Source organism: Urocitellus parryii, chromosome 14 (assembly GCF_045843805.1).
Source record: "Urocitellus parryii isolate mUroPar1 chromosome 14, mUroPar1.hap1, whole genome shotgun sequence".
NCBI lineage: Eukaryota > Metazoa > Chordata > Mammalia > Rodentia > Sciuridae > Urocitellus > Urocitellus parryii.
The window spans coordinates 52,139,453-52,165,902 of record NC_135544.1 but is presented as its reverse complement, the minus strand read 5'-3'; the positions used below and the strand labels follow the sequence as shown (position 1 = coordinate 52,165,902).

The window sequence follows — 26,450 nt, the reverse complement described above, 5'->3', positions numbered from 1 at the left end:
GGAGGCTGAGGCAGCCCCTGACCAAAGGCAGCAGCAGAGTTGGTAAGTGGCAGGCTCACAGGGAGGGCAGTCCCCCCCAGACAAGAAAGTGGGCCATGCCCAGGGGATGAAAGGAATCTGCCCTGGAGCTGATCAGGGCCTGTTATCTGGGACACCTTCACCAGCTCAGCCTGGCCCGGAAGCTGTTCCAGCCACAGAGGCAGACCAGCCACAAGGAACTGAAGTCAGGGGTGGGAGGTAGGAAATCTGACACCTGAGATACTTGGCTGAATCTCAGAACCTTGCTACTTTCCTACTTAATCTACTTTTCAAAGAGGAATTTTCCCTAAATATGGGCAGAAAAGGAGGAAATGTTCAAGTTTCCTTTGTTTTTCTTGCCCAGGGGTCCCAACAATCTCCATCTCCCCCCCCCACCACCACTTTGGTACCAGGGATTGAACCCAGGGGCACTTAAGCACTGAGCCACATCCCCAGCTCTTTTTTTGGAGGGGGGGGGTGGTCTGGCTAAGTTGCTCAGGGCCTCCCTAAATTGCTGAGGTTGGTTTTGAACTTGTGATCCTCCTGCTTCAGTCTCCCAAGTCGCTGGGATTACAGGCTTGCACCACCATGCTCTGCTCCATCCTGTCTTCTGTGGGGCCAGCTGAGCCCCAGGGAACAGGGTGGGTTCAAAACTGCAGGGTCAGGTGTTGAGGCCAGACAGGCCCAAGCCTAAGTAGACAGGCAGAGCTGAGGAAAGGTCTCTAGCAGCCTTCCCCGTACTCCTCCAAAGCTGTTTACCTAACTCCCCATTCCCATAGAGATGGACCTGGTGGCCAGTCCCCAGCTCCTTGCCCATGGCTGCCACCTCCCTCTGTGAGAAGCCGGAAGTTGGGACCTTTGGCGGCTCAGCAGCACCCTCTACATTAAATATTTATCTTGGAGTCCAGGTCAGAGCCCTAGAGAATAGAGAAGCTCGCTGCTGGTGAGGGATATGGCCAGGATTCCTGGAATTGGAAGATCTTCAGCTTCGCCATGTTTGGAGAACAAGGAAGATAATGAAAGTGATGTGGCCCTTCTTATACCTAAGGACCCTGACAGGTGGGAAATCTCGGGACAAGGGTAATTTATCCCTGAGGGAGGAAAAAGGCTGGTGCTAAGGGGTGGGTGTATCCTGCCTTCAAGGAGTGTCCCAGGGCAGCCACCTTCTAAGGGCACTGTTACCCACCCCATCCTCATCAGGAGAGGCAGATATTATTGAAAGGGACCTCAAAGGTTATCTTGCTCAGCCCCTGCTCAGTACAATAGTTGCCTCTGTAAAATTACCTCACAAATGGCAGACCTGGAGCCCCATAATCATTTTTAAATCTTTCTTGGAAGCCTAGGATCTGCTTCTGCGACCTGTGCCTGATGGTCCCTTTTCTGCCAGTGCTGCTGATCTGTGACCACACAGCAGCAGGCAGACACTGGAAGCCCCTGGCTGCCTCTTTGTAGACCTCCCCCTCAGCCTTAGCAGCCCCATATTATCTTGTTCCAATGCTGCCAGTATAGCTCTTTACCCCAACTGGGAAAAGAGAGCTAACAGCAGTCAGGGAGGTAGGGGTTGAAATTGCTTCCTCTTTGCTCCATTCCCTTTCAAATTTTGGGCTGAATGCTGTACTTGAAAAACCCTCTGAAGTGCATGGTGGCCTTGGGTGCTAATTAGACACTCAGTAGGTATCCAATAGATACTATCATATTTCCCTAATTATTATTGATCACTCCCAACAGTATCTGAAGTAGATCAGTAGCTATTTGATGGTTGATTGGTTGAGATTTGGGGATCCCAGAGGTTAGCCAAAGGCTAGATGCACTCTAGACTTTACTTCCACTGTCAGTAAACAGTCATGAAGCACCCTCATGTTTTTGTAACAGGCCCTGTACCCACATACAAGCTTGGCGGGAAGGAGGGAAAAGCCAGGGCCAGAGGGAACAAGGCGGGGCTCTGGGGACTCGAGTCAGAGTAGCGGGAACAGCGGGAAGCAGGAAGATCAAAACAAATACGGTGTATGGGAACATCAAGACCCTCCTAACCTCATCCCCACCCAAGGGACCCCACCCTCATCCTCTTTAGGGGCGCGGCATGCCCTGGGCCGCTGCCTGAAGCCGATTTCCTCCCAGTGCTTGCACGTGTGAGCATCCGCACATTTGCGAGTGCACGCGTGCAAGTTTTCTTTGCCCACTCCGGGCGCGCGCTTATGCGTGCACAAACCTCCTCCCCAAGAGCCGGAGAGGCGGCGGGGCCTTGGCTCCTGGGCCACCCTGCCTGTGGGGCGCCTTTATCTCGGTCCCCGCCTGTCAGCCTTGCGGGCCTGTCTCCCTCCTCTCCCGGGCGGTGGAGGCGTATCAGCTGAAAGCTCCACCCGGTCCCTGGGACTCAGCGTGTTCTTGTTAATCACTCCTGCCCTCTGTCCTGGCTCTGCCGCGCAGCAGCTCGCTTCCCACACCCTGGAAATGTCGCTGGAAACTCTGAGTGGCCCTCGCTGGCCCGCCCGCCCCCTTCCCGACGCCAGCCCCGTGGTGGGGGCCAGGGGAGGCAGCTGGGAAACCGAGCGGGCTCCCCGGGGACCCTTGGTGGCCCCTCCCGGCGCCGCCTCCTTGCCGGCCCGGCCCCTTCTGGAAGGGCCGACAGAGTCCCTGTGGCGCGCCCCGACGGAGGGCACTCGCACGCCCCGCTGGAGCTTGGGAGGGGAGCCGACCCCCTGCTCCGCCCCACCCCGGCCGGCCCCCGGTGCAGATCCGAGCCCCGAACTCCCCCGCCGCACCACTCGCACGGTCCTGCCTCCCTGCGCGCCCCCTCGGCCTCCTTCTTCCTTCTCGGGCGCCCAGCCTGGCCCCGGCGTCCTGACCCGGTCACGAGGGCCGTGACGGCCCGCGCTTCTCCCTGCCCTCGCTCCCCAAGGGCCCGCCGCGGCCGCGCCAGAAAGGAGCTGGGCAGGGATGCTCCAACCCACCCAGGCGCCCTGAGGCCCTGCCACCTGCTCGCTGGGGAAGGTAGGTCCCAGGGAAGGAGAGGGGCGGGGAGGAGGCGAGGCCCCAGCTGGGGGTGATTCCAGCCTAACAGAAGGCACAAAGCCCCTCCCCCAGGGTCCCTGTCCCAAACTCGAAGTGGGAAGAGTTGTGAGCAGTTCCTCCACCTCTATCCAGAAAAGGCAAAAGCCTTGAAAACTTGTCCCTGCCCACGTGGACTTGTAGCTGGAAAGTAACTGGGGAAGCATAGGGCCAAGTCCCCAAGGTCAGGGACTCAGAGAAGGAGTCTGCCCTGACTTCCAGCCTTTTGGTGCTGGCTGCGCGGGTGAGGGGGGCTGCCTGAATTCTGGGAGGACTCCAGAGTTTCCAACACCCTCTGTCCTTAGCTAGGCAGGGGACCAGTTCCCCCAGCATGCTCCACCTCCTAATGTCTCCTGGCTGGGACGCCAAGAGAAAAACTAGGACCACCTACCCCTGCATATTGCTGGGGTGTATCACGTGCAGCAGATTTGGGGAAGGAGCACATTGGGGCACCAATGGGTAGCAGACCCTGAGAACGGATATTGTTGGGAGAACCTCCTGCCCTGCTCCTCCTACAAGAGGGTACTTCTCTGAGCTGGAAGGGTGGGAAGGGACCCTAGAGGAGGAGGGCTCAGTCAGCTGATGGTCAGGACTGCAGATGCTGATCTGGCAACTTGGCTCCTGGCAGTCAGCAGGGCAAGAAGAGGTGGCTGCTAGGAACTAGCCTGCCCCAGGCCTCTGACCTTTTACTTTGCCTGCCTCACTTTTCTTATGAAGGGAGGCTGGGCAGCAGGAACTGGGGTGTGTCTGCATGTTTTGCTTTGGTAAGAATCCTAATTGGATCCAGCTGGTGAGCTGCCTCTCCCCCAGCCTCAGCTCTCCAGTCAGGGCTTGGCATGAAGATCTATGTCCCCAGTTGGCCACTCTGATGTCAGAAGGAATCCCCATAAATGCAGACCGGAAATAGTCTGCCACCCAGCCTTGTCACCCCCTCCACCCCAGACCTGAGCAGAAACTGGATACAGATGAGGAATCACAGCCCCCCTATTTGTAGCTTCAATCCCCCCAGGGTCCCCACAACTCTTATGCTGCTCATATGACTGTCCGCTGCATACTCCCCCAACTGCTACTCAGTTGACACCCCTCTAACCACAAACCCCATGAGGCTCACATGACCCCAGTGATATCCCCCAAGAGCCATATCGTAGCACTGCATCTATATTCCACTGTGTACACACAGTGCAGGGCGCCTCTAGGCATCTGCCTCCCTGGTGAAAGCCCCCCAGACCCCACAGGTGCGTACAAGCCTGATTCAGTCTAGTCCATAAGGCGGTGGAGGTTGGCTCCCTCCTGGCCTATCCAGCAGCAAAGGTGAGAGGGCCTACTCCAGACCATGGAGCTCTTTGGGTACCAAAGCCCCCTCAGACAGCTCGACCCAGGATCTCCCTGTGTTCTCTTAAACCTGTCTCTGGGCTCCCTCCTTTTGTTTGTTTTGCAGTGCTGGGGATAGAACCCAGGGCTTGACACCTGCTAGGCAAGTGCTCTGCCACTGAGCTACATCCCAGCCCCTCTTGCGTACCTCCATTTCCTGGGTGCCTGCAGCCCCCGTCCCCTGACCTCAGCTTTTCATGGCTAGTTGGACACAGTTCTTTCAGGGAGGACCCTCCATGCAAAACACAGCCTGGAGGTGCAGGACAAAGGGGAGCATGTGTGTGCACAGAGGAGCACTCAGGGCCATGCACACCTTTGCCCTCACCCACTGCTTCCCTCTCCGCCCCACCAGCACTGGCACCTGAGCCCTGGTCTCCAGGGCTCCTGTGAAGGAGGCCAGAGGGAGCCATTCTCCCTGAGCTCAGGAGTGGTTCCGCTTCCTGGAAATGTTCCCCTGGGCCCTGGTAGGGATCAGGGCATTGCTGGCTACTTCCCAGTGGGCAGTGGGTGGCTGGCCTTGCTGTTGGTCAGGGCCTCTCCCCTGGCCTAGGCCCAAGTGACTCCTTGTGCTTGTGGGCAAGCAGATGCTGCACAGAGCCTGGAGGAGGCAGAGGAACTGAAACAAAGTCATGTGTGCCTCCCTCTCCAACAGCTGCCCCAGATCCCCTGTGCCTTCCCTCCGGGGAGCAGACTGGGCTGGCAAGGAGAGCCCCGGAGGGCCTAGCCAGCAGGCCCACAGCCCCACTCCTGGCCAGCCTTCCCTCCCTCCCTCCTTGCCTGGGCCTCCCCATCCCCCATCCCACCCGGAGCTCCTGCCCAGACCTAACAAGGGCCCATTGTGCTTCTGGGAGCCGGCACGGGCAGCCTGCAGGCGGGTGCCTGGAGTGGCCTGTTTCCTGGGTCCTTGAGCTCCCACCCAGCTGGCCCCAACCTCCTCCCATAGTTTGGCCTTCCTCCCCCACACCAGGGTCCGGCCAGGGGCCTATAGACAGTGCCTTTCCCTTCCTTCTCCCTTCTCTGCAGAGAACTTGCAGAGGACCAGTCTGTACACACGGAGACATCCAGCCTTGACCTGAGCATGCAAGGCCCACCCTGCAACCTCCCTGCTGAGCTCAGCCTAGATGACTTCATCCCTGGCCACCTCCGGGCCCATGTAGGGTCATCCTCCCGGGGAACACGGGTGAGTGGGACGGCAAGGAAGCAGGTGCATTGTGGGTCCAGTTATTAGGGACTGCAGGTCAGGCAGGGGAGCAGAGAATTGAAGGGGGAGGGGGGAGGGTCTGAAGAGAGCTCTGGGGAGGCTGCAGAGCTGCCCACAGAAAGGCAAGGCTGGTCCTTGGACCCTCTTTGTGGGGTGCAGGCTGTGCCCAAGTAGCCATCCCGCCCTTTCTCCTGTGGAACCTTCTGGGCCCTGAGCTGCAGCTCCTGGCCCCTCCTACAGGTGCCTGTGATCCGGAATGGTGGCTCCAACACCCTTAATTTCCAGTTCCATGACCCTGCGCCCAGGACTGTGTGCAATGGCTACATCCCACAGAGGAGAGAAGCTTCCGAGCTCTCAGGTGGGTCTGCACAGAAAAAGCTGCTCCAGGAGCCCTGTGTGGGAGGTGGGGGGTCTGAACCCCTGGACCCTGCCATTTGGCACCACTGTGTCAAGAGACAGGGGCAGCAGAGGAGGATGGATGTCTCAAGATCATGAGGTACCCAGGGGCCTGCGGGCTCAGATCAGGGCCCTCCCTCTGCTGTGGTGGGGGAGCAGGCTGAGGTACCCCTTCCCTCCCACTCCTGCCTCGTGCCTGGGGAAGGGAATGTGCAGGTTCAAGGGTGCAGTCAGCAGGCCAGGGAATGGCTGGACTGGGCTGTTCAGGTCTCTACTCACAGAGCCCAGCAGGAGGTTGGAGAGGCTGTTTGAGAGCCTGTCACCTAGGTCCCAGGGTCCCCAAGATCCTGGGAACCTCTGGATGTAGGCCTGCCCTGAGGGAGGTGGCATCTTTGTTGAGCACTCTCTTGAGGGAGACATTGTAAAGCACTTCCGTCGTTCAACAAGTAATCACTGAACACTTAGAGCAGCACATAGCCAGGCAAACACATTTTACAAGCCTCATCTTATTGAATCCCTCCATATTCTGGCAAAGCTAGGTTCAGGAACCAAGGCAGAGCTGAGACTCTTACCCTTGCCTGTCTGGCCCTGAAGCCCTTAGCTGCTACACTGCCTACTTAGGGGCTAAAAATCCTGGGGAAATTGACACAGTACCATGACTAGGAAACAAGTTTCTGTCTTCGCTGTCCTTGGCTGTGTGTGCACGGCCTCACAAAGTAGATGTCACTGAATCCTTCCCACCGGTACCCTCCTTTTACGGAAGTGGAAACTGAGGTGCTAAGGGCCTGCTGATGTGCCTGAATTCACACAGCCAGTAGGTGGCAGAGCTGGGGTCTGAATTCAGGACTGTTCCCTGGGAGCCCAGCCTCTTCTCTGCTACACCCCCGCTAAGCCATCCCCAGCATTCTCTTGAGTAATGATTCCCAGCCCTCATTCTGTAGACTCTTAAGACAGCCCCAGGAAAGCAGGAGGGGTTGAGTGCGGACACATATTTCTCAAAACAAAATCCATTTTAATTCACTTTAAGAAGAAAACAAACAGAAGCCTGTGGTGCTGCCAGGGATCAAGAGCCTGCGTCATCCATTCAAACAAACAAGGAGCTGTTGAAACTTTGAACCCACAGGGATCAATGCTGTGAGGATCTAAGCGACAAACAAGGTCAGGTAGAGGCCCCAGCCTTTAGCTAATGCTCTCCTGCACATACCCCACAGACCCTGCATGGTATCAGACCTGGCCAGGCCCTGGCCCCTGGTCCTCTGAGAACTCGAAGGCCTCTCCACCACAGGATGCCCAGAACTGGTCAGCCACATGGACCAAGGACAACAAGCAGCGGGACAAGCGCTGGGTCAAGTACGAGGGAATCGGGCCTGTGGATGAGAGCGGCATGCCCATTGCCCCCCGATCTGTGAGTCAGGGCTGGGGGTCACCAACAGATGGGACCGACAAAGAGCTCTATTGTTTGGATAAATCAGAGATGGGCAATAAAGGCTGTACCCAGACCATTCCAGACTAAGCTGGGATCTAACCATGATGAGTTGCAGGGGATCATGAACCCCATAAAGTTACGGGCACCCTTGTGAGTCTGAGTTGTACAAGTGGGAAGGCCTCGTAGCACAGCAAGCATTGAAGGACCTGAGGACCCCTTCAGCACTGCCACAGCCTCCCTCTTCCATCTGCCTCCATATCTTGAGGCAACATGCTTCTTCACCAGGAAGCTGGTGTGAACATACCCTTCCTGCCTCCCAGGGCTGTTTGGGAAATATCATCTCCCCCCTGTCCATTATCACTTTTATTTTTCATGTTTTTTTCTAGAAGCATTAGAAATGTAGAAAAGCAAAAGGTAACGTGGAAATCACCCCAAATCCACAGTGTGTAGGGATCGTGGTTGTATATACTGATGGAGGCCCTGCATATGTGACATGCTACTGAAGTTATTGCTCTGGAAAGACACCACAGAAGATTCCCTAGTCCACCCACAGGGCCGTCACCAGGGGCCAGAGAAAGGGCTCACCAAGGAAAACCTTTTGTGACTTGCTATAGGGGGGGTGGCTGAGCACAGAGGCCTGACTTTATATCTTCTGATCCCAGAGTGTTGACAGCCCCAGAGACTGGTATCGGAAAATGTTCCAGCAGATTCACCGGAAAATACCAGGTTAGACACCCTCTCCTGCCAGAGTATATTTTGGTATCCAAAGCCTGGGGAGGGAGGAGAGAAAAAGAGACTTTCCTCCTCAGGGATTTACTCCACCTATCTAACCCCAAGGCTTTAAAGTCAGTGGTCCTTAAGCAAAGAAGTGAATCTCCATGTCCCCTCCCTGGATTGGGGGCTAGCAGTGGCCTCCAGAGAACCCTCCAGCAGCCACTGATGTCCTCAGTGTCCTCTGAGGGTACCCGAAGGCAGTCCTTCCCTGAAATCCTTCTTTTGACTTTTCTGTAGGGCTGACATTCCAACATTAGTGGACATGAGGCCAACTCATCCAATCAGTCCCTGACTGTGGAGCACTTCACTGTGTTGAGCACTAATCTAGGTGCTGAAGTTAAAAGGGAGACACACAATAAACAGGAACCTTCTAGATGGCATATGGCAGAACTGGCTAGGGAGAAAAATAAAGGCCAGGGAAGTGACCAGTACAAAAAGGCTGTGACTTCACCCAGGATGGTCAGGGAAGGCCCCTGTGAATGGACCCTGGTGCAGAAAGCCCTGGGAATAAAGGAGGTCACCCAGCAGAGGGAACTCCAAAGACCTGGAAGGAAAAGCATGCGTGGCATGTTGGGGACCAGCAAGGAGCTCTTGGACCATAGTGGGGGGCCTTTGTTGGGAGATGGAGCCAGAGAAGTCATAGGTACTTTGGGCTTTGTTATGAGAACTTTGGCTTTTACTGTGCAAGAGATCAGGAGCCAGAGAGAGGTTCTGAGCAGAAGAGTTATATGTTCTGACTGTGATGGCTGAAGAGGCTCTCTGAGGCTGCTGGGTGCAGAAGAGTTGTTGGGAGCAGGGGATCAGTTCCCTGGTTGGTAAGGCTGGGAAGGAAATGGCTGCCATGAAAGCCCTGCTTTAACGAGACCTAGACCAGGGCAGGAGCAGTGAACCTGCTAGAATCCTTTGGGGATTCTGAATACAACCAGGGACCGTCATTAGACTATTTTTTTTTTTTTATACCAGGGATTGAATCCAGGGGCACTTAATCACTGAACAACATCCCCCCCACTAAGTTCCTGAGGCTGGCTTTGAACTCACAATCTTCCTGCCTCAGTCTCTTGAGCCACTGGGATTATAGGCCTGTGCCACTGGCCCAATCAGTCATTGGAATTTGTTGGTGGATTGAACACAACCTGAAAGAGAGGCATGAGAATGATTCAAAACTGAGCAGGCTGAAAGAGATGCCGTTTATAGGAGCAGAGAGAACTCAAGGAGGAGCAGGTTTAAGAGGCATTCAATTTTACCATACTAGGGAATGAACCCAGAGATACTCTACTCTGAGCAGTATTCCCAGGCCCTTTATTGAGCAGGGCCTTTTTTTTTTTTTTTTTTTTTGAGACAAGGTCTTGATAAGTTGCCCAGGCTGGTCTTAAACTTGTGATCCTCCTGCCTCAGCCTCCCAAGTAGCTGGGATTACAGGCGTGCACCACTGTGCCCGGCAGCATTCAGAATTGGTACATGTCACATCTGAGTGATGTCGAGTAGGCAGTTGAGTAAAGACTGTAGTTTAGGGGAAAGGTAAAATGCAGGTAGAAATATCTGGGACTCACTGAAAAATGAGATTTTGATTTCAAGTTCCCCAGGTAATTCTCATGTGCAGCCAAGGTTCTGAGTCCCAGAATAGAGGGTAAAATGGTTATTCCTCAGTGGATGGGGGGGAGCTCAGTGGTAGAGCACCTGCCTTGCATGCATGAGACACTGGGTTCGATTCTCAGCACCACATAAATAAATAAAATAAAGGTATTGTGTCCATCTACAACTAAAAAATAAAAATTAAAAAAATGATTATTCCTTAGTATCCCATAAGGATTGGTTCCAGGACCCCCTGAAGATACTAAAATCCCCTCATGCTCAAGTCCCTTGAATGAAGTGGCATCGTACCAGCCTGAACCCACTACTTAGGTGTGATTTGAATCGCTGCTAAAATGACATAGTGTTTGCCTATGACTTACCCTTCCTCCCATATACTTTTTCTTTTTTGGTACCAGGGAATGAACCACCCAGGGGGCACTTCACCATTGAGCCCCTGCCTCAGCCCCATCAGTGGGGTCCTGGACAGGAGTGGTGGGGGCAGGAGTGGTGGGCTGAAGGCCTATTTAGAGAAGGGGCAGCCGGGGAGGTTGTGATCCTCAGCTAGTTAAGGTTTGCTGTGAAGAGAAGCAGAACAGTCAGCAGCCAGCGGAAGGTGGGCTCCTGAGAGGGGAACTTTGGTTTGCTGAGGGAAAGGCGGGCAGGCTGGTCAGTAGCTCTTCCAGGGCCTTCCCAGCCCCAGAAGAGTGAGTCTGGGCAAGGGGAAAGCAAAGCATTTAAAGAGAACGCAGAAAGCGATGGGGAAATCCAACCTGACATGGCCAGGGTAGGTCTGCAGAGGTCAGGAGAGGGCGTGTGTGGGAACCCGGAGGGAGAAGCTGGACAGGACTGTTTGGGCCAGGCGGCTGCCTGCTCAGCTCGCCCAGGCCATAAGCCTGCCAGAGGCATTTCAAGCCCTCCCAAGAGCTGCTCTCCTAATTCCTCCCCTCCCTGGGACATTCCACAGGCCCTGACTCAGCGCTCAGCCCTAGGCTGGCGGGAGGCTGGGAGTGGCCAGGGCGTCCCATCCCCACTTTCTGCCCTATCTGTGACCTGGTCCTTTTTGCTCCCCAGACCTGCAGCCTGACTGGACCTTCCAGGACCCACCCAAAGGTGAGGGAGTGAGGGCCGGCTCATCCACCCTGGCCGGCTGCCTGAAGCAGGGAAAGCAGCCCCAAGCTTGACTCCAGGGCTCCCCAGGTGGCTTCGTTCAACCTGAGAGGTTTTGTACTTCATTCTGGGAAACTCCGAAGCCCCTGGGAGGTGTAGTGGTAATTGGGAGTCTTAGCTTCCTTCCTCATCCTGGGAATCCTCACTCTGCCACACCCTGGCTGAATGGGCTGCCTCCCTTTCCTCATCTGTAAAATGGGGATACCACCTACCCTGGAGCTGTAAAACTCTTGGGGAAAAGTCCACATTAAGTGGCCTCAAGAACCATCTCTGTCCCCTGTGAGCCAGCCACCCAGAAGCTAGGGAGGAAGTGGATGCTGGAGCTTCACAGGGTCACCCAACCCCAGCCCCTGCCTTTCTTCTTCCACCTTCAGTGATTTCCTCGTGGAACTCCTCTGCAAACCCCAAGCAGCCAGGGCCACCGCAAAGAACATCCTCCAGGCCAGGGGGCCCTGCAGCAGCTTCTGTCGGGTGAGCTGGGGGCAGAGCTGGGGCCAGAGGTTGTGTGGGCCTTAGCTTCCCTATAGGGACCAGTGCCCCCTCGTGGCCACGTCCAGCACAGCCTCAGAGCACGCAGGATGGGGTCAGCTCCTCAGCTGGGCTCTGTCCTGTCGCCATCCTGTCACATTTTTCCATCCATCCAAGATAAAAGGGGAAAGGTGGCCAGGAATGGGCCCGGCATCCATTTCTGGTCAGGAACACCTGCCCTGTGTTCACGGTGGCCAGGAGGAACTCATCCCCTGCAAAAACCCATGGGTCATGTGTGCCTGGTGGGGTTTCCCAGGCACCCACAGATAGAGCTGTTGAGGGCAGCTTGGTCCTGGGGCCCTCCACTTTGAAGCCTGAGAAAAAGCAATCATTGTGGATGAACCCAGGTTCCCATCCACATGCAGCTGTGAGACACACTGCAGACAGCGGAGGGAGGAAATGCCTTCCTCTCTGCAGACTGCTCAGGCCCATGGGAACCTGGAGCTTTGCTCTCAGAGTTAAATCCAAGAGCTTCTTGTGCCTTTACATGGAGGGATCCTGCTCACTAGCATGGCCATGACCAGCCTGTGGCTCTTGGGCACCATCAATAGAGACTGAAGAGCTCCAGATTGGACCCAGAGTTGGGGTTGAAGCCAGTGCTCTGCTACTAGCCATGTGACCTTGGCCACTTACCCACTCTGAGCCTGGGTGTCCGTGTCTTGTAAGCGGGGACCATTCAGTGAGGACGGAATGAGATCACATTGGCATCCTCATCACGACTGGCACACAGCATGTCTACACAAACATTAGTAATATACAAGCTCAATTATGACTAGAGCTTCCTTTGATTAGCCACGACACATTCCATTCTCATGATCATTTTTGTTATTCCTAAAATCAGAATAGAATCATAATTATAGCCAAGAAATCCTGACCCTCCGGGCAGACATTCCATCATTTGATAAGCTTGATACAGTGGTTTTCCTTGGTACAAACTTTCAAACTAAAAACAGAGGCTGGGACATTAAAGCCAGCCAGGAAAGGACCCTTGGAGGGAAGACAGCAGGATGCCTCAGTAGCTGGGGTGGTCACTGAATCTAACCAGTACCTCCATGGAACAGAAATAACTTGCCCAGACCTCCAGGAGGTTTTTCCTGGAATAGGATGCAGACTGTTCTCTTGGGATGTGTGTAAGTCCACTCAGCTGTGGCAGCAGGAAAGACCAGATTCATGGAAGCTGCACAGACATATACCAGGGCAAATGCAGGATACCTAAGGCCCATGGGAAAAGCCCAGCTGCCCTGCAGCAGAGGTGTATGTCTGGCCTTCTCCTGAGCACCTGGTATGAATTCCCTTACCCAATCACTCCCACTTCACAGGTGCTGCACCTGAGGCTCCATACAACTTACCAAAAGGTGATGGAGCTGGGATTTGCACTTGGAGCTTGCACACTTGGCACTATTTAACACTGCTTCTGCAGTAAGGAAGAGGGGCAGGCAGAGACAGCAGAGGCCCCTTGGCCAGATGGGGCCGGAATAGAAAGAAGTGATGCTACACCTTCTCCCAGGGCTGTGTTCTCACTTGTGCCTCAGTTTCCCTAAAAGGAGACTGATGTTCTTCCCTTTCTTTAGGAGAAGCTGGGACCACTCTGAAGAGTTACCCAGAAGCACCTTCACCTATAATCCTGGAGAACTGCCCTCAGAGCTCCAGCCCCCACATCAGGTAGCTCATCCAGTATGCTCCCCTTTCACCCCAGCGGCATGGTCTGGCCAGGTCTCTCTGCTGAAATTCACAGCTTGAATCTTTAGGAGGGCGGATAGGTACAGGACAGGGCAGGGCCTGAGAGCCTGCTTTTGAGCCTGGGTAGAGCCCCAGTGCCCCTCTACTCAAGGTAATGGCTATCCACATCTGTGCAGGTGCCGAGAGAAAGACGCCGAGAGAAAGCAGAAAATGTCTGGACAGAAGATTCTTGGAACCAGTTTCTGCAGGAACTAGAGACTGGGCAGAAGGTGAGTATGGACCAGGTCCTCTGGGTGTGGATGCACCCCCCGGCTTGAGCATTTGGAAAGTGCATTCACCCCCTGACTCCCCTTCCCATCCTTCAGCCCAAGAAACCGCTGGTGGATGACCCTGTTGACAAACCCTCGCAGCGCATCGAGGTAAGTGTTGCATCGGGGCTGGAGAGAGATTCTGGGTCATATGGGCCCCAATGACCATGGGCAAAAGTCATGGACCAAAGGCCCAGACACTCTCCGCTCTCATACAGCACCCAGGTCAGTGCCTGGTGTACAGTAGGTACTCAATAAACATGTGTTGACCAAAGCAAGAGCAGAGGAGGGAGTGTCCAGTATGGACTGGAGTTACCAGGAAGTATTCTTGGACACAGAACTGAGGGATTTTTTTTGTTGTTGTTGTTGTTGTTTGTTTTGTTTTGTTTTTGTACAGTGTTTTATCACTGAGCTACATCTCCAGCCCTTTTAATTTTTTTGAGACAGTTTCTCATGAAGTTGTTTAGGGCCTAAGTTGCAGAGGCTGTCCTCAAACTTGTGATCCTCCTGCCTCAGTCTCCCAAGACACTGGGATTACAGGCATCCATCATGCCAAGCACTAAAACTCAGCTCTAAAAAGATCAAAGGGTGGTCTGGGGATGGGGCTCAGTAATAAAGTACTTATCTAGCTGGGTTAGGTCCTCAGTAGGGGCAAAGGGAGATCAGAGAGCTTGGCCAAGCCAAAAGAGAGCTGCTTAGGGGAGACATATATGAATGTAAGCAGAGACTTGAAGTGGAAAGTATGGAGGAGGGGAATATGCATATGTGTGTGAGTGCATGTGTAATTGGTCTACTAGAGTGGGCACTGAGGGGGAAGGCTGGATCGGTACAGTGAAGCCAGACCATGGAAAGCCATAGAAAACGATGGCATGGACCTCACAGGCTCTTGACCAGAGACTTGACATGGCAAAAATTAAATAAATAAATAAAAATTAAAAAGGTAGGGAGGTGCCATCAGGAAGTACTACCATCTTAGCACCCTGAAGTGCAGGCGCAAAGGGGGCAGGAATGCCCTCCCATATACCCGGAGCCACACCCCTCCCAAGCCACAGCAGACACTGGCTGAGGCATGCCCTTGACCCAAGCACGGTGTGACCTGCCCTGCTGCTCCCATCTGACCTCTGAGCAGCCCCACTACACACACTCACGCACACTGTGCTACTCTCCTCCCACCCCTCCCCCCACTGCCTAAGCCTTCCCCACCCCCAGGTCCTGCTGGAGAGAGAGCTAGCCAAGCTGAGCGCTGAGCTGGACAAGGACCTGCGGGCGATTGAGACCCGGCTGCCTGCGTCCCCCAAGGTACTGGTCTCCTGGGGTCCTCCTGGGGGATGCCAGTGGCCACTGGGGCGGGGACTGGGTGGAGGACGGGCGGGCACTCTGGCTGCGGCCACCTTGGGCAACTTCAGCCTGTTGCTTATTCAGGGCGTTGACTTTCCAAGTGACCCCTAGGAACCTTCCTGGCCCACTCCACGTCAGCCCGTCGTCTGGGACCCGGGTCCCCGCCCCACTCCGCCCCGTCCTAGCGCAGCCCCAGGGACCCCGACCCGTACCGGCCCTAGTTTCCCGGCCCGGCCTCCCTCTTCCGCCGCTCGCCGCCTCCGGCTCCTCGGCTCCCGCGCGCGGCCGACTCTAGGACCCCGCGTCCCGCCGCCCCTCCCCGCCCTCCTTCCCTCCCGAGCCACGAACTTTTCCGGAGGCGGCGGCCTCGGCTGCCTGGGCCCCGGGACCCCAGGCCCTGATCGCGCCCGTCTCCCCGCACAGAGCGCGCAGGCGCCCCGACGGGCCCCGGAGCAGCGGCCGCCGGTCGGGTGAGTGCGGAGACGCGGGCTGGAGGAGGGGTCCGTCCCGGCCGGGGCCGGGGACGGGAACGGACGTGGCGCGGGCGGGGCGGCGGCGCGGGGGCGCTGGCCCGGCCCAGTGCGGGGGACGCGCGCGGACCCGGGGGAGTGCGCGGAGGAGGGGCCTGGAGAGTGGGAAAGTGGCCGGGAGGGACCGCCGCTCTCTGCAGGGGCCGTCCTCCAGCGTCCCGAGGGCCACTTGCCCGACCCGGGGACTTGGGTGGCGGCGGTGGGACCCCCACTTCCCACGCACACTGTCGCCACCGGCCGTCTCCGGCCTCTCCCTGCCCAAGGCCTCACCCTTTCCCGGCCGTGGCTGCAAGGGAAGTAGGACATCCTGTTGAGAACTCGGGACCTGGGAGACGCCTTGGGAGGAGGTGGCCCGGGTGGGGGTGGCGGGAAGATTTGGGAGATCAGGGAAGTCTGGAGGGGAGTCCCAAACCGGTGCTCACTCTGTGTGTCGGTGTAGCCCGGCCTCAGCCTGGAACTTCAGCGCCCCGCATGCACCTTACCTGGGTCCCACCCAACCCCTGAGCCCCCACAGAATGGCGGATGGAGGAGGAAGCCCCTTTCTAGGTCGGAGAGATTTTGTCTACCCTTCCTCAGCCCGAGGTAAGGACCCCGCGGCCCCATTACCTAGATGTGCACCTACCAGATATGCAGGTAGGCAGGGAGATCACAGAGCCCCTTGCTTCTCGGTGTCTGTCCTGGGTGGAGGGAGCATAACCCATCCCAACCCAGACACCCCCCCAGATATGACCTCCCCAAGTTGAGGTGGTGCTTCTCCACAGACCCTAGTGCCTCCCAACGAGGCTGCAGCCCAGCCAGAAAGGAAGAGAAGAAGGTAAGGAGGGTGCATCAGGGTCAGGGTGCAGGAGGAGGTGCATGGAGCAGGTTTCCTGCCTGACTGAGGTAGCCCACTGTTCTCTTCCCCTGCCCAGAGAAAGGCTGCCCGGCTCAAGTTTGACTTCCAGGCACAGTCCCCCAAGTAAGTGGCTTTTTCTCAACCTTTTCCCTTCCACTTTGGGTAGTCTCTACACTATTGGGTGGGAGACAGGGCTTTCAGTATGCATCTCCAGAGGGTGGAAGGGACCTGGGGTACTCGGCAGGGTCTGAGGAAAAGGAGGCCCAGCTTGCTGTGACATTTCTACTCTGGCCTGCAGGGAGCTGACTCTGCAGAAGGGTGACATTGTCTATATCCATAAGGAGGTGGACAAGAACTGGCTGGAGGGGGAACACCATGGCCGACTGGGTATCTTCCCTGCTAATTATGTGGAGGTGAGTGGGAGGAACAGGTGCAAGTAGGAGCCAGGCTGGGAGGGCCCAGGGCTGGAAAAAACCTGGTTTCCTAATATGTAAAACTGTGAGGGGCACAAATGCCCCCCACCACCACCAGCCTGGCTGGATGCTCTGCGTTCACCCAGGAAAGGGTTGCTAAATGAGGGTGGAGCCAGCCCAGGGGAGACCAAGTAGTCCAGCTACTCAACCAGAAGCCACAGCCCTATCAGTGTCTTGGACTTCCACCATTCAGAATCCCTCTCCTAATTGCAACCAGCAAGAATTGGAAGTGTGTGGCCATTTATGAGCTATATATAAATGCATTACCTCTTTCAGATATATTACCTCCTTTGTTCCTCACTGCCTGGGGAGTGACAGATAATCCCCATTTTACTGATAGGGCTCAGCGACAAATTACAAAGTAGAAGATTAGAATCTGAATGTGATCTTTCCATTCCAGGGACAGGTCTTACTAGAGGCCTATAAGTTATCTTTGGTATTTGTGTCTTTTGAGGAATGTCAAGTTATTGGCATAAAGTTGTTCATATTATTCCCTTAGTATCTTTTTTTTTTTTTTTTTTTTTGTTTATGGATTGAACACAGGGTGCTTAACCACTGAGCCACATCCCCAACCCTTTTCGCTTTCCCTTTTAGCTTTTTGAGACAGGGTCTCGCTAAGTTGCTTAGGGCTTTGATAAATTGCTGAACTTGGCTTTGAACTACAATCCTCCTGCCTCAGCTTCCCAAGCTGCTGGGATTACAGGTGTGTGCCACTGCACCAAGCCTTTAGTATCCTTTTAATGTCAGTAAAATCTGTAGTGATGACCTCCCTCTAATGACCAATATTGACAATTTATGTTTTCTTCTGGTTAGAGATTTATTTATTTTTATTTTCTTTTAAAAATATTTTTAGTTGTAGATGGACGCAGTGCCCTTACTTTTTTTTTAAATTTTTATGTGGTGCTGTGGATTGAACCCAGTGCCTCATGTGTGAGGCAAGCATTCCAGCCCTGAGCTTCAGTTCCAGCCTTTTATTTATTTTCTTGATCCTTTTAAAGAACTTATTTCATTAATTTTTCTCTATTGGTTTTGTTTCTAATTTTATTGATTTATGCTTTTTTATTATTTTTTCCTTTTTCTTTTTTTTTTCTTTTTCTTTTTGCTACTGGGAATTAAACTCAGGGGTGCTCAACCACTGAGCCACATCCCTAGCCCTTTTAAAAATATTTTATTAGAGACATGGTCTCGCTGAGTTGATAAGTACTTCTCTAAGTTGCTGACACTGATTTTGAATTTGTGATTCTCCTGCCTCAGCCTCCCGAACCACTGGGGTTACAGGCCTGTGTCACCACGCCCGTCTATTTCTGTCTTTTTACTTATTTTAATAATATATAATAACAAGGTTTAATTTGCTCTAACCTTTGTAATTTCTTAGTTTATGTTGTTGATTTGAAACTTTTCCTGATATGAATATTTGATGTTATAACTTTTCCTTTAAATACTGCTTTAGCTGCATCTGACCATTTAAATTTTTTTTTTCAACTTGAACTATTTTATCATTTCCTTTTGTGACTTCCTCTTTGACTCATGGGTTGGATTGTTATTTCATTCAGGTTCTTGATTTGATAGCCATCATAAGGCATCCCCTACCTACAGGTTAACTTCTCTGATCCTGAAATTTCACAAGTGTATACAATATTCCATCCCCCCAATTATTTATGTCTTAGTGTGAAATTGTTGATTAGCTTCTTGATTTTTTTTTTCCAGTATTGGGGATTGAACCCAGGGGCACTCTTACTACTGACCTACAATTCTAGCTCTTCTTATTTTATTTTGAGACAGGGTCTCTATAAGTTACTGAGGCTGGCCTCAAACTTGTGATCCTCCTGCCTCAGCCTCCCAGGTCATTAGGATCATAGGTTGTACCACCAACCTATGCCCAGATGGCTTCTTGACTTTTATGAGTAGGGTGAAGCAAAGGCCGCATGGGGATTCTGGGCACCTGATGGGGTAGAAAGGGAGGGGGAACCGAGACACTTGAACCAAGGAACACCTGGTTCCCATTAGTGGTAAAAAGTTAAATCCTCAGTTTTCAAAGAGGTTGTCATCTGTTCCCTACAACTCCAAACACTCCATTTCCTTCTGCAGTCCAGCCTCGCTTTCCAACTGGCCTATCTTACACCTGGCACTTGTCATACCCCCTCCACTAACGCTTCCTCCACAGACCTCTGTTGGAAATTCTTCAAGGAAGCCTTCTTGGACTAACCCCCTCACCTGCTTGGCTGGCTCACCCTGGCCACCCCTGGGGCTTCTGTCTGGGGTCAGTGTCCACAGCCAATGTCTTCTCTCTGTCCAGGGCAGCTCTTGCGTGTTACCACCTTCTTTTTGGTGCCTCGCCCTCCCATCAGCCCCAGGGGTACACCCAGTAGATGCCGGGCCAGATCTTTCTCATTACCTTTCTTTCCACAGGTGCTGCCTGCAGATGAGATCCCCAAGCCCATCAAACCCCCCACCTACCAGGTGGTGGAGTACGGAGAAGCTGTGGCCCAGTACAACTTCAAGGGAGACCTGGAGGTGGAGCTATCCTTCCGCAAGGTGGGACCAAGAGGGAAGAAGTGGGGTGGGGTGGGGACAGATGAAGACAGATAAACTCTTTTTTCCCCCAATGCTGGAGATTGAACCCAGGGCCTCATGCATGCTAAGCAAGCCCTGTACCACTGAACCACATCTCCAGCCCAAACCCTAAAAGGTTTTATTTAGTCAGGCACACCCATCTGCACCCCGTATTTCACGTTTTTCCAAAACTCTTAGAATTTTGTTCCCCTTAATTTAATCCATTTTTAAAAGATTGTTATAAACTTCTAGAAGTGTGTTTTTCAACTGCATGTTGATAGATGACGAGGATCAGAATCTCCACTTTCTTCTTTCCTTCTTTCTGTACTGGGGAAGAACGTTCAACCACTAAATCATATTTCTGGCCCTTGGTATTTTCTCTTTTGAGATGGGGTCTCCCCAGGTTGCTGAGGCAGACTGGAACTTGCTGTCCCCCTGCCTCAGCCTCTAGAGTGGCTGAGATTATAGGCTCCTGTCACCAGGCCTGGCTATAATCTGCATTTTTAAAGGAATAGATAGAAATATTAGACTGCACTGTGTGGAGAAAGAAAGGGTATGTTCCCAACTATAGGCAGCTGTGGGTGTGAATAAAAAGACATTTTAAAAATATATATGTTTTAGTTGGAGGTGGACACAATACCCTTATTTATGTGGAGCCAAGGATCGAATCCAGGGCCTCACACGTGCTCAGCGAGTGTTCTACCACTAAGCCATAACTGTAGCCCCTAAAAAGACATTTTTAAAATGTGGACTGTGGTTTAAAAAAAAAAAAAAAAAAGTCTGAAAAATGCTGTCCTGGAAAGCAAGGCCTGGTCTCCCTTTGGTTGGTATTTTTGGGGGGCAGAGGCCATCAGTACCTGTAGTCAGTGCCACCCAGCCAGCCAGCCCCAGGCACAGAGAGGAAAGGAGGGGCCGCATGGGGAGGGGAGGGGACAGAGGGTAGGTAAGCTGAGGGCTGGGGCCCATCCTCCCTGGGGACAGCCCACCAAGGTGGTGGGGCTCTAACCCTGTCCGCCTGGGGGCTGCAGGAAACCACCTGCTCTGAGGGGGTTGTTTTCTGATGCACTCATGACAGGATTACCCAGAGGGTGAGGCAGGGACAGGACTGAGCCGTGGCAGTGGTGGCTAACACCTGTCCAGTGCTTCTTGTAAGTGTTCTTGCATCTCACAGCAGCAGCATGTTTACCCCACTGAACACACGAGGAGTTGAGGCTCAGAGAGGCAAATCGGCTTGCCCAAGGCCACACAGCTTGGCAGAGCCAGGTTTGCATCTGTGTAATCGGTCACAGGCTCCCCTATGATTGGAGCTCTAGGAGGGGACAGTGCTCTGAGCTCAGTGTGTGGAGGGGGGACACTTAAGCCAGATGTGCTTCCCAAGGAGGCAGGCCCTGACTGGAGCCCAGTGCTGCCCGATGGAGGAAGAGCTTGGACTTCTGCTTGCTCCCCCGGGGGGTGTGGGTTTGGCTCCCGTTCTGTTCTTCTATCTGTGGGATCTCGGATGACCTGCTGACCCCCTCCGAGTCTGGTCTGTGCTGTGTTCCGGGTGTTAGTCTTGAATGATGCGGCTCAGGTAAGCATCCTCGGGTGCATGTCAGGTGGACCCTGGGGACACTGACTCCTCCCTGTCCCCCAGGGGGAGCGCATCTGCCTGATCCGCAAGGTGAACGAGAACTGGTACGAGGGGCGCATCTCAGGCACGGGGCGCCAGGGCATCTTCCCTGCTAGCTACGTGCAGGTGTCCCGCGAGCCCCGGCTCCGGGTCTGTGAAGACAGCTCCCAGCTCCCTGCATCTCCCCGCCTGACCACCACTGCCCATCTGGCCCGGCACCCCACCTCTCCCTCCGTACCGTGCAACCCAGCTGACCCCACCGACTGGGGGGGCCGGACCTCCCCCCGCCGCACCGGCTTCTCCTTCCCCATCCAGGAGTCCAGACCCCAGACCCAGGTGAGGTGGCCTGTCCCCCACCCTGTCCCCCATCTGACACTGGGAGTGAGGCAGCTGGGCCAAACCTAGCATTGCAGCCCCACTCCCACCTTGGGAACTCCAGGCCCCTTAAGTTAAGGGTGGCCCGTGAGCTCCAGCCCAGGGAAACGAGGGCAACCAGCCAGTTCTAGGTAGGTCCCCCAAAGCCACCCACTGTGTCACACCAGACCACTCTGTCCTGATGCCAGTGTTCATCTCTGGGAAGGAGGTGCAGGGAGTCAGAGCTCTGTCATTTGCCTGCTGTGTGACCTGGGCAGGTGACTTGTGCTCTGTGGGTTTGGGTTTTCCCCCTGTGAAGCGGGGTAATGATCCCACTGTGGTGGGTGGTAGGGGAGATGTGGGCTGAGGTTTCTCTTAGCTGCAGGGCAAGACAGCGCCACTCCTGAGCTGGCATGCTCCTGGCTGTGCTGGCTCCCATGTGCATCCACTCGCCAGGGGCTGAGCACACATAACGAGCAGGGACTCTGCCTAGGTCCCAGCTTTGTCCATGCTGGCACCTGAAAATCCAGTCTCTGACCCCACCTGGACCAGGGGACTTGGGGGACAACCTGAGGCAGTGTGGACGATGCTCAACAGGGAGGCGGGCCACCCATTTCTCTTCCCTCATTCTTCCTCTCTGGAACCCTTCTTTCCTCCTGTGGATCCCCAGAATCTCAGCACCTCTGGGCCATCCCTGTCCCACTCTCGAGGGTCCAGCCGTCCCCTGGACATGGGAGCCTCCTCCCCCAACACCATGCAGATACACTGGACTCCGTGAGTACCATCTGAGGGCTCTTGGCCAGGGGTGGGGATCACCAACAGGCAGTGCCGAGCACACTGACCCATACCTCACCCTTCCCCACCTTTGGGAAACTTGTACTAGGTGGGGCTTGTCCTTGCAAAGTTTATAGGTGATTTGGGGGCAAGGCAGGAGAGCTCGAGGGGCCTTGGGAAACTCAGGAAGTGGCAACTCCTGGTAGAACCGCCCACCTGGTCTGGGACAAAGGGGTGAAGTCTCTGGCTGCCATAGTGATGTCTCCTGCAGGTACCGGGCCATGTACCAGTACAGGCCCCAGAATGAGGATGAGCTGGAGCTGCGTGAGGGGGACCGAGTGGATGTCATGCAGCAGTGTGATGATGGCTGGTTTGTGGGTATGTGGGTCTGGGGAATGGGCTGGGGACTGGCCACAAAAGGTGTCTCCGGGTCCCCAGGGGCATTTGTGGGCTGTTGCTGCCTGTCCACGCCGGTTCAGCAAAGATGCTTGGCCTGAGCACCTCCACTCAGCATCTGACCTGACTCCGGAGCTTTCCCAAAGCCAGTGTTCTTTGAGCTGCCTTCCTGGTGCCCTGAGGAGGGATGAGGCCAAAGGAAACTGGTCCCGGTGCAGGACCGTCGACAGGCCACTGTCTGCTCAGGGCAGGTGTCTGCCCCGGCCCCTGCTCCTTCTCACGGCATGCAGACTCCTGGGGAGGGCTGGTGGTGGGGACCAGGTCTCACACAGGGGCATATTCCCCACCTCCCTGCCCCAGCCTGCTCCTCCAGCCTCAGGAGAGGAAGGAGTAACTGTCCCAGGGCAGTTCAGGCAGAGGATAATATAAGAAACCTCAATTGGCTCTGGCCTGGTTCAAAGTGACCTGCCCCCCAGGCCTCAGCTTCAAAGTATGGGCCAAGTAGAGTGAAGAGCCAGAATCACCCCCCACCCCCTGCACTAAATGGGCTCTGGAGCCAAAGGGTTAGGGGACTACCTGGGGGGGGGGGCATGGGTGTAGTCCCTTGACTAGGCAGGTTGCGCTTTCTGATCTGAATCCCGATACCTCAGTGCTGACCAAGCTTCTGACACCCAGGATTATTAAGCACTAACTTGTTAGGAGTCCTTCTCTGCTGAGAGATGGCTTGAGCACATTCTCATTTTACTCTGTACACTTATGCTTTTGAGTTATTTTTTTTAAACACGACTAACAAGATTTTACACATTTCTATAGTCAAGAAGAAAAAGCAGCGCTCTTGTGGTGTAAGCCACAGTGCTCCAGAGGAATGGCTTGCACCTGCTCTGTCTGTGTGGCAGCCACTAGCCACGTGTAGCCGCTTGGGTTTAAATTAGTTGAAATGAAAGAAAATAAAAAAGTTCTTGAGTGGCACCTGCACATTTTACGTGCTTATTGCCACCTGCAGCTGTGGTCATGTTTGGACAGTGCAGGCCAGGGAGGTGTCCTGGAGGAAGCGGGGCCTGGATGGGCAGGGGACTGACTTGGGGAGGCTGATGGGAAAACAAGGCACTCTGGGTGGAGCAAGAGTTCAGGAGGCAGGAAGTCCAGATGGCAGCCTGGAAGGGAGTCCACCCAAGTTCTGGGGTACCTTTCACTTCTTTCTGTACTCCTGTGTTTCTAGCATCCCACTTTCACCCCAGAACACAGGATTCCTTGAGACTGCAGCAGACCAGAGACCTAGATGACAGTCCCAACTCTATTCCTAAGCAGCCAAGTGGTTTGGGGGAATTAATTCCCTGGACCTTCTCTTGGGCCCTACCTGCCCATCTCTGAAACGCGGGTGCCATACTAAACCAGAGCGTTTCCTCCCAATATAAGTTCTGTGATTCATCCTGCGGCTTCCCGGAAGAACAGTGGAGTATGCAGTGCTCTGTGCAAAGCTGTGCACGTTTGTTAATTGCTCCGATTCTTTGATTGTGGAATTTAGGGAGTGTAGTTTCGCCCACCTAAGCTTCTGCCACTAGGGGGCAGGAATGAGGAAGGCAAACCAATTCCACGCCTCCCTGGGACTCTCCCTGCAGTTCTGGGCCCTGCCAGCAGGGGACCCGTCCCTCACCCCTACATTTGCTGTTACATGAAGGAGCCTGGGGGATGCTCTTTCTGTCTTTCCTCTTTCAGGTGTCTCCCGGAGGACCCAGAAATTTGGGACATTCCCTGGAAATTATGTAGCCCCGGTGTGAGTGGTCTCCATGGCAACTTGGAGCCAGCCAGGATGGGGTGGGGAGCAGTAGCACTTACAGGAGGGAGTAGGGTCCCCACATCATCTTCCTCCAGACCTGCTCTCCCAGCATCTGCAGAGACCCCAGCAGCCTTCCCTTGGAGCCCCTTCAAAGCCCCATGGACTGATTCCCACCCACAACTCACAGGCATTCCTCTGAAAGCCCCTTCACCCCCACCCCCGCTCCCCAAATACAGAGGTCTGCTTTGAAGTGGAGACTGTTTCCAGGCCTTATTAAGACCAGACTCCTAGCCTCCCACCCCCACCCGCCATTGCCTTTCCTCTAACAGGGACCGGCTCCGGGCTTCACCCCCTTGGGGTTCCTCTAACAAGGACCAGCCTCCTAACCTGATGCAGACCAAAGGCCTCCAGCGCCTGCAGGACTTCCTCCCCTTTCTCGCCAGCTAGCCTGCTGCCCCTTTGCCTTATGGCCTCCAGCTGGGCCTGGGAGCGAGGTGGGGGACAGATGCAGCCCCTTCTTAGCCTTCAAGCACTAGCGAGAGGTCTCGCCTCAAGGCCTCTGCTTCCCAGAGGCTGCGAGGTCTGGGCCTGGGTTCTGCACATCCTCCTGTGGCCACTGTTTCCAGCACCACTGGCTTCTCCCAGACAATCCACAGGGAGACTTTGCTGCGCTCTTGCCTCCCAGCTCTCCTCCATGTTCAAAGTCCCTCTGGAAGATGATGTAAAATAAATCTGGATACCAGGGCCCTTGTCTCTTGAGTCTTTTTCCTCTGGGGTGGGAGAGGCCTCCTGCTTGGGATTGTGTGGATTCCTTCTGCAATGGGCTGTGCAGGTAGGTGTGCGTGAGTTCTCAGCCCTCAGGGTGTGGGGGATGGGCAGCCCCCAGGACTGGGCAGCTGATTGACAAGAAGTGCTGAGAACCAACGTCACAGGGGCCAGGACAAGGTCTGTGGAAGTCGCCAGAGCCAGGAACTGAATGTGGCCTTGTTTGTAGACTGTTTTGATTCTGGAATGGCCACTGTGGGGTTGCTGGACTAGATGACATTCTAACTGTTCTGCTAATGTTTTCCTTCTGTGCACTCCATTTCCACACTGATGCCCTTGTGTGTTTATTCTTTGGGATCAAGTTTTTGAGCAATTGGTTTCAGGAAGCTGGGAGTGGTGGGGCACAGCCAGGCAAAGCAACTCTTTTTGTCCTCAGTTTTAGAGTCCTGAGGCTGGGTGGCTCCTGGGGACCATCAATGATGGCACAGCCCTGGTCTAACTGCTCCTCCAAGAAAGGAAAGTTCCATTCTTGAGCTGCTGCTGAGAGTGGATCAGGGAGTGCTGTAAGCATAATAGCTGGCAGGTCACGATTCCTTTTTTATATGTATTTTTTAGTTGTCGGTGGAGCTTTTTTATTTTATTTTTATATGGTGCTAAGGATGAAACCCAGTGCCTCACACACGCTAGGCAAGCGCTCTGCCACTGAGTCCCAGCCCCAGCCCTCATGCTTCCTTTTTACAGGAGAGACTGAGGCTCTGAGATTGTCAGGTGTCTGGGGCACATCAGTCTTAAATGCTGGCACAATTGATGTAATGCCCAGGTAATGCTTTTCCAGAGGTTCTGAGGTGGGTCACCCAGGAATTCAGGGACTGCCTTGGGGTGGCCCAGGTTCAGGCTGCTTTTATGTTCTGGTCTGTCATTTAAGATGCCCCCACCCCAGGGTGGGGAAAGCTGGTGGCTGAAGTGAAGGGTGGAGATGCCTGGTTTTGTCAGGACAGAGGGGAGGGCCTGGGCCCACAGGGCAGTGGCCTGGCCCTGCAGGTTGCTTAAGCCTGGGTGGGGCAGCTTGCTCTCCATCCATTTCCTCCACCCAACACTTACCTCCACCTGACTCCAAGTTGGCAGTTCCTGTCCTTGACTAGAAGTGACCACTCTTTAGGAACCTGCTAGTCTGTGTTGGATCCCCCATCCTGGCTCTATTTACATTCCCTGAAGCCCTCATGAAACATCATAGGGTTGAGACTCCTTTTCCTTTAGGAGCCAAATCCATACCCTTGCTTTTTTGTATGGGACCCTGGAAACTTCCAGGCAGCAAAGGAACCCTCTACTCCCCTCCCCGCAGGCTGCCACCACTCTAGTCTGTAAGAAAGTCACTTTTGTGGCTGGCATGAGGGCGTAGGTGAAGGGAGGGTCAGAGATTTCTGGGGATGGTTTACCCCATCAGGTGATGACAGTGACTTGTACCCGGGGCAGAGGGTCACTTAGAGCAGGACAGATCTCTTCTGTGTCACAGTCATGACCCAGGTCAGCTGACTTGTCCTTGTGGTGGGTTTTGTG

At 54.4% G+C, this 26,450-nt stretch overlaps 1 protein-coding gene across 6 annotated transcripts; it reads left to right on the top strand.

Moving 5' to 3' along the window:
• Sorbs3 (sorbin and SH3 domain containing 3) lies at window positions 1-24,866 on the top strand. Of its 6 annotated transcripts, none has more exons than XM_077792425.1 (22): window positions 1-42; window positions 927-1,077; window positions 5,461-5,617; window positions 5,879-5,996; window positions 7,246-7,439; window positions 8,123-8,186; window positions 10,878-10,916; window positions 11,348-11,444; window positions 13,073-13,163; window positions 13,358-13,450; window positions 13,547-13,600; window positions 14,699-14,788; window positions 15,251-15,297; window positions 15,797-15,990; window positions 16,119-16,171; window positions 16,269-16,315; window positions 16,491-16,605; window positions 19,075-19,200; window positions 20,852-21,163; window positions 21,852-21,955; window positions 22,227-22,333; window positions 24,068-24,866. In XM_077792425.1, exons 2-22 carry the CDS (start codon window positions 971-973, stop codon window positions 24,127-24,129), a joined length of 2,271 nt encoding a protein of 756 aa, XP_077648551.1. In that variant the 5' UTR covers window positions 1-42; window positions 927-970; the 3' UTR covers window positions 24,130-24,866. The 6 variants fall into 6 exon arrangements, with proteins under 6 accessions (XP_077648551.1, XP_077648554.1, XP_077648552.1 ...); XM_077792428.1 differs by lacking the exon at window positions 1-42 and adding an exon at window positions 65-237 and having other exon boundaries at window positions 5,924-5,996; window positions 15,797-15,939; XM_077792426.1 differs by lacking the exon at window positions 1-42 and adding an exon at window positions 65-237 and having other exon boundaries at window positions 5,924-5,996.
• The last annotated feature ends 1,584 nt before the right edge of the window (window positions 24,867-26,450 follow it).